This window comes from Palaemon carinicauda, chromosome 33 (genome assembly GCF_036898095.1).
Source record: "Palaemon carinicauda isolate YSFRI2023 chromosome 33, ASM3689809v2, whole genome shotgun sequence".
In the NCBI taxonomy this organism is placed as follows: Eukaryota; Metazoa; Arthropoda; class Malacostraca; order Decapoda; family Palaemonidae; genus Palaemon; species Palaemon carinicauda.
In genome coordinates, this window is record NC_090757.1 from 42,785,298 (window position 1) to 42,792,797 (window position 7,500).

General features: G+C 31.0%; 1 protein-coding gene across 1 annotated transcript in view; it reads left to right on the forward strand.

Moving 5' to 3' along the window:
• LOC137626312 (carbonic anhydrase-related protein 10-like) overlaps positions 1 to 7,500 on the forward strand; it is a 745,117-nt gene that overhangs the window by 736,318 nt on the left and 1,299 nt on the right. The window contains exons 9-10 of the mRNA XM_068357383.1: positions 5,637 to 5,679; positions 7,082 to 7,147. Of these exons, the coding sequence (XP_068213484.1) occupies positions 5,637 to 5,679; positions 7,082 to 7,104 (66 nt within the window). The 3' untranslated portion in view covers positions 7,105 to 7,147. The remainder of the gene's footprint in view (positions 1 to 5,636; positions 5,680 to 7,081; positions 7,148 to 7,500) is intronic.

The following is a 7,500-nucleotide window of genomic DNA, read 5'->3' on the forward strand; positions in this document are numbered from 1 at the left end:
AGCTCCATATCGGTGCTCGTTGTGCCAGAAAGGAACAACCGAATAGCCAAGAGAGAGAGAACCGGTCAAACTGGCCAATGTTTTACTTATGGAAAATTGATGGCGTTAAATGTGAAGGGAACTTCGAAAGCCGTCCGTGTAACACGAAAATAACAGTATTAAGACGAGATTACATGCACGTCCTATTGACAGTGGGGCGTATAATTCTATAATTGTATGTATTTGAAAGTTTAAAGGCAGACATTCCCCTGATTACAGACGAAAAGATGGATTACATGAGGATCACAATTTTGCGTTTTCATTTTTTTTTTCCAAATCGTTCTTTAGAAAATTTCAGTTTCCTAATGAATTTTACGTTTGTAAAATTGCTGTCTCACTTGGGAAGGTCGATATTGAAAATGAAATAGATGCGAATTTGCTCTTTTGTTATATTTATTTTTATCCTAAGATGTTGCCATAGGATAGGATTTTTTTATTTCTTCTATTTGTATTTATTGCCAAGGGAGAATGAATAGATACTAAAGCCCTTAAAACGTTAGACTGGGAGCGAGTTATGAAAAGAGGCCATTATTAATTATTTTTATTTTATCAATTAAATCAAGATTGATTACCCAAGGGATATTGGCAGATGGTTTAGAAAATACTTAAAAAATGAGAAAAAAGCATTATTAATTGGTGAGGATTTACACGAGAGTAGTTGTTTTGAATTGCAATTTTATTAGGAAAATTGTCAGTTTTTTTATTATTGTTATTTTCAATGGTTGTTTCATCATATACATATTTTTATTAACTATATCTCAGTTCAATTTCTTTCTTTTGTCATACTCATATTTATTAATTTCAAGGCTTTGGTCCTCCTGCTACTGAAATCAAGATGATCATATGACTGAAATGTATCTTTGACGATTAAAGTTTGTGATGCAATGCCATTGCCTATTCACGAACTGAGACAATTTTGCGGGTATAAACTGATATAGAAAGACAATAAACAGACGCGAGTGGGAGGACATATTTTGTCACGTCAGTATTCCGCAGAAAGCATTCACTCGATCAAAGATTTTACTCAGTATTAAATATTGCGACACACAAAAAAATCTAATCTCTTCGAATTCCATAAATCAGTGCTATGAGTTTCGGAATTTATAAATATTACCTTCATCTCCTGCGAGCCGTGCAGTTCAGATTCCGCGAATTGTTGTATGAAATTTTTGCCTGTAGTTCGTCATCACATTCTTATTCTGTTGTCATAGATCTCGTCATTTCATGATTACGTTTCGGGAACGCCATCTCTATAAAGCATAACATAATAATGTAACCCTCAACATGCTAACATAAACATATGTTGGCTAACCCTTTTTCATTAATATTTCCTGTCTTTTTGTCTCGGATATTATTATTATTATTATTATTATTATTATTATTATTACGGTATTATTATTATTATTATTATTATTATTATTATTATTATTATTATTATTATTATTATTACTTGCTTAGCTACAACCCTAGTTGGAAAAGAAGGATGCTATAAGCCCAGGGGCTCCAACAGGAAAATAGCCCAGTAAGGAAAGGAAACAAGGAAAAATAATATGTTCTAAGAAGAGTAACAACATTAAAATAAATATCTCCTATATAAACTATAAAAACTTCAACAAAACAAGATGAAGAGAAATAAGATAGAATAGTGTGCCCCAGGGTACCCTCAAACAACACAACTCTAACCCAAGAGAGTGGAAGGCCATGGTACAGAGGCTATGGCACTACCCTACACTAGAGAACAATGGTTTGATTTTAATTATTAGTTGAAAAACGAAACTGCCTAACCTCTAATTGTGACGTCAATGTCTCTACCATGATGTCAAAAAAATTATATTACTTGGATATCAGAGTTTATGTTAATGGCTCAATGCATTAAGCTTCATTGGTCCTATTGCAATTTCACATCATATCGTTTTTCATCACTAAATCTTGTCCTCCGTGATTTATTTGATAGCGCTAAAAATAATTCATTGAGTTATGAAACTGGAGAATTTTGTCTTATCAGGAAATCAAGTTTGTCTTTCCTAGTATATACATGTGTTTTAACAATATTGGTCATGTTAGTATAATTTCTTCTGTGATAAGCTGTTTCACATTTTTCACATACATCAAGCCCAAGGACTACCTGGATACCATGTTTAGATATGGATGATATGTTGCAATGCGGTATTTGAAAGTTGTTCTTTCCACTACTCCAATACAACTATCTTTTCGTTGTCATGGCTATCAGTGATCATCGAAAAAAAAATTGAATAACTTATATTTGAAAAAGGTAGGTTACTATTATTCAAAGCGCCTTTGCCTGACTAACAGCTTAGATTTATGCAACAAACTCCCACCCCGTTCTATCAACATTACTGTAGCAATGGTCTCAAGAATTCGTCATTGTTTACAATGCTGAAATCAAATGGTATCCTTCACGCTATTGCAGGTAGTGTTCTTGTGCTTTGAATACGGTGTGCTCTTTGCTTTCAGAAAGAATAATTTTTAATTACATGATGATTTTTTTTCATCTACTAGCGTTTTATTTTCTAAAGTAGCTCATAGCCTGCAGAGGTTGAGAAGGATTCGGGTTGTTCTTTTCTGTCTGATATTATCTCACCTATATAATAAAGAGAAAGTGCCGGGATATATATATATATATATATATATATATATATATATATATATATATATATATATATATATGTGTGTAGGTATGTATGTATATGTGTGTGTGTGTGTTTGTATGTGTGTGGTGTGGTGTGCAGCAAGATCTATAAGATATTTCTAAAAGGCCATAATTTATTTTTGGAACGTTTCGAACACTACCATGTTCATCCTCAATCTATAAAAATTACAAGTATAAAATGCTTAAAATTTACATAATAATTTCCACTGCAAAGTAAAAGAACACTAAAATGGTTTGAACATCCTTGAATATGAGAAAGAAGATGGTAAAAAAAAATAAAAACGCAAGAGATCCAGTGCTCACCAAACCATCCAAGAGAGAAGGTGAAGAACGAATGACAAAAATAATTATACCCACCTAAGACTGCACACCATACAATATCTTCTCCTGTAATCCTTGTGTGTGTATATATATATATATATATATATATATATATATATATATATATATATATATATATGTATATGTATATATATGTATATATATGTATATATGCACAGTATATAAATATGTATATATATATATATATATATGTATATATATATATATATATATATATATATATATATATATATATATATATTTATATGTGTGTATATATATTTCGGTCACGCTGATCAGCATTGCCAGACATATAACTACTCGGTTGGGACTAACCATACCCTGGTGAGAGGGCGTACCCAGAGAGGTACACTCGGAAACCACAACTGCCGTGTTGTAATTAGGAGAATGGGGAGGGGTGAGAAGGGTTGAATCTGTGTGTGTGCATATCTAAATATTTAGACGTAATTTTTACCGGGTCCCATACACTAGTAGAAAACAAACTCTAATTGCCACATTATGCTATTTAAAAAAGAAAACTGAAATTATATATTACTCTAACATCAGGATATTTAGTAAGGGGCTGATACCAATATTACCTTTGCCAGTATGTTATAACTTTCGTTTACCTATACATTAATTAAAGCGTAGCAATATTCTTGCCTTTGCTGTAATTCATGTATTCTTGTACATAAGTGTCTTATTCTATTTTTCTTTCATTTATTGCATTTCAACAGTTGAAGTGATGGGATCTTTATTTCGCTCCCCATAAGGGTATAGACATTGATAATGAAAAAATAAAATCGATAATTATTGCAGTCAATGTTTCCGTACTTGAAATACTGGAACGGTAATGTAATAAAAGGTTATTTTGAGAGAAAACATGAGTTTTATTTGTACAAGCTTTCAAAGAGAAGAGTAAAAAAAGTAACAAAAAGATTAGGGAGAAATGTCGTTTACGTTTTGAAGATAATTTTGTATTGAAATATTCGTGGTTTTTTAGACTTTTCATATCAGTGTTCGTTAAATTCAAGTGAAGATGCGAAGGTTTTCTGCACAAGAGGTTTATCCTTTACTCAGCAATTGTAAGAAATATAACAACAACAATAGTTATAATAATCTCATAAATATATACATTTATATTTAGTATATTAAAATAGTGATGATAATGATGATCTTATAGATATTTACATATGATTTGGTGACACCATAAACGTATACCAGAATGTTTGATATGATAATGGTAATGATAGTACTCAAATATGGGCCAGTATCTTTATTATAATGATAATACTTATAACCTTTCGTAAATAGACTCGCATGTATCAAAGAAAATATAGTTATTGGCTTTCATGCTTCTTTGCAGTATTTTCCACTTCTCCCTTTTTCGTTATTTCAGCCTCGATGGCTCTACTGCTTTTCAATAAATGGCATATCCCGTATGTGAGGCAGCAGTACCAGTTGCATTACCGTTATTGGATTACCTGGAATGAGATTGGCCTTAAACCGAAGCGAACGGCTTATAAACAATAAAGAGTAAATCCCAATGAGGAATAAGATCTGCTGTATTTGCCTTTCACATTCTCTGCATTAGAAGCTTAACAATCTATTCATGTAAATTGGTGCGGTACAAGATGTAGTGAAGGCTGGTGCTTGAATTTGAATTTACGAAATTCACATTATCGTAGGGATAAAAGTGTTTTAAATTGATTTTAATCAAACAAAAACGGCTGAAATTCCGAATGATAAGTTATATAGAATGTTTCATTATACATTCTAGCCATTGTCGTATATTCATTAAGGGTTTTTTACATTATTCGTTTATCTTTCCACTTGAGAATTGCCTCTGAAACCATTTCACTTCGTTTTCCTGGGTGTAAAAAATCAATGCTTTAAAGGGTAAAATCACCGTTGAGATGTAAATTATACATTATTATTATTATTATTATTATTATTATTATTATTATTATTATTATTATTATTACTAGCCAAGCTACAATCCTAGTTGGAAAAGCAAGATGCTTTAAGCCCAAGGGCTTCAATAGGGAAAAATAACCCAATTAGAAAAGGAAATAAGGAAATAAATAAATGATGAGAATAAATTAACAATATATCATTCTAAAAACAGTAACAGCGTCAAAACAGATATCCTGTTTCAGGATTTTTTTCAAGATTCGTTGCGGTGGTCTCATAAGTGTATATTTTAAATAGCCAGGAGGCTTAATACTGATATTTTAAGCAGCACAATAATAAAAATAAATATACACAACGTAATTATTTAAGAGTTTGCAAATTCAACAACAAAAACTTTTGTAATTATGTTCGCTAATACTTCTTGATTTACTTTGTCACTTAAGCAACATTTCAATATTTAAGAAGAAGCAGTCAATCCTTTGTTTAAGGTGCGACGAAATCAAGAATATTGGGTCTTATATGACATTTATCTCAGACTGCATAGAGTTGGTAAATGATGAATGGTGGTACACAATTCTGACCTTTAGAATGCTTAAACAAAAAGCACAAATCCAACAGGGTTCTTTAAACTGATACCTCGAGTGGCAGATAATAAAGGTTACATTGACATTTTTTGTTTTCTTTCTCACAGGACGGACAGTGCCGAGTGGCGGATCCCAGACTAGTGTACAGAGGTATGTGGATATTACAGTTAGATTCTGTAGAATAGGCAAATTTCACATGGTGCAATGCCAATGATAGACGATAGATTGCATAATAATGATGAATGTTACAGTTCGTATTATTCCTCATGTAATCCAGATGTTGATCATATTGATATATTCGAGACATTTACTTTTGATAACATATATAAAATGAATGATAGTAATTCTATTAATGATTATATTAACGCTATTAATGATGATGATGATGATATTAACAAAGAAAGTAATAATGATAATGTTAGCGATGGTAGTTATAACAGTAATATATTTGATAAGATTACATAATTCATACCAACGTGTAAACTTATAGGTCTATTGTATTTCAACCGTATAATGTTCTCTGAAACAAGAGTGTTGTTTTCTGCCGTTGTAAAATTAGCTCTTGCAACCGGAAACCCGAGAATGTAGACCAAAATGTTACTTACATCATCAGATTCAGTTCTGTTTACATTTGCATCTGTTATGGAGTTAAAAAAAGAAACATCAGAATTTAATAATGCATACCTGGCAAAATTAAGGCCCATTGTTAAGGTTTATATCGTTGAGTATATCAGCAATATGGAATATATAGAATAAAATGCTATTAAATGAACATTTTAGCCAAGGAATTCGTCTGGTGTCGAGAATTGCTGTAGTTAAATATTGTATTCGACGCTGTAAAATACCGGATGCTTGGCAGTAAAAGTAAAATTAGATGATCATTAAATAATTTTGACCTTTTATTAAAACTAAAAACTTTTTGCAGTATGATTCCTTGAGAAATACCAGCGACTTCAGATGGCTGTAGGTATTTCGACAAAACTAATTTTGACGTTAGTTATTTGAACTGAGTTATTAAGGACATTTCAAATAGTATTCTTATTCCGGGGTTTATACTTCAATGCTTTTGAGGTATAGAAATTACATATAACCTTGATATTATATTTAGTAGAGTATTGTATCCTGCTTTGATATTCGAAGATTTCGGCTTGATATATAATTACATGTAATTACATCATTATCTTTGTGTGGTCATAAATCTTGATGTTCTGTATTTTAACGAAATTACTATGAAGCGCTGATTGAGACTTTTGCTCACATGAACTTAACATATTTCTTACGACGAAACATTTATATTTTTTTTTTAATTCAATAAAAACTACATTTTAACCCAATTATGGTGTTTGATAATTACTTACTATAATGAATTAAATATTGTTTAACTATTATATCATGGATAAATACTTGACATTTTTCTTATTGTTCCTTATAATGCATGTCATACAGTATATCAGATATAGACATTAAAAATCCATACAGATATCACTTGATATATTACTCATTTTAGATAATGAAAAGAACAGTAAACTTCAAATACTTATTTTCTTTTCAGCTGGAGCTTGGCTAGGGTCATGATAATGATAAAGTGATTTTCTTGGCTACTTGAATCTCTTGTCTGGTGAGTAGGAATTTTTCATTAAAAATATGGAAGAATTAATTGGTTAAGTCATTCATAATCATAGTGATTTCAAGGAAGTAATTAAAGAAGATATTAATCCTTTCAAATTGTGCTAATTTAAAATTACTCGAAATTGCATTCTGTGTAAATGATTCTAGCAATTTCAATAGATCACAAAAGTGAAATCTTTTGTTTTCAGAAACAAAAGGAAGGGAACAAATTTAAAAGTATGACTTGCAAAACCCATCTCATCTTCTCTTGCAGGAAGGATATTGTATTACAGTTTCCTGTAATTTTCTCTCCGATTTTAGGGCACAATGGATCCGGTTTTATATCTTGAAGAGGGCTAGTTT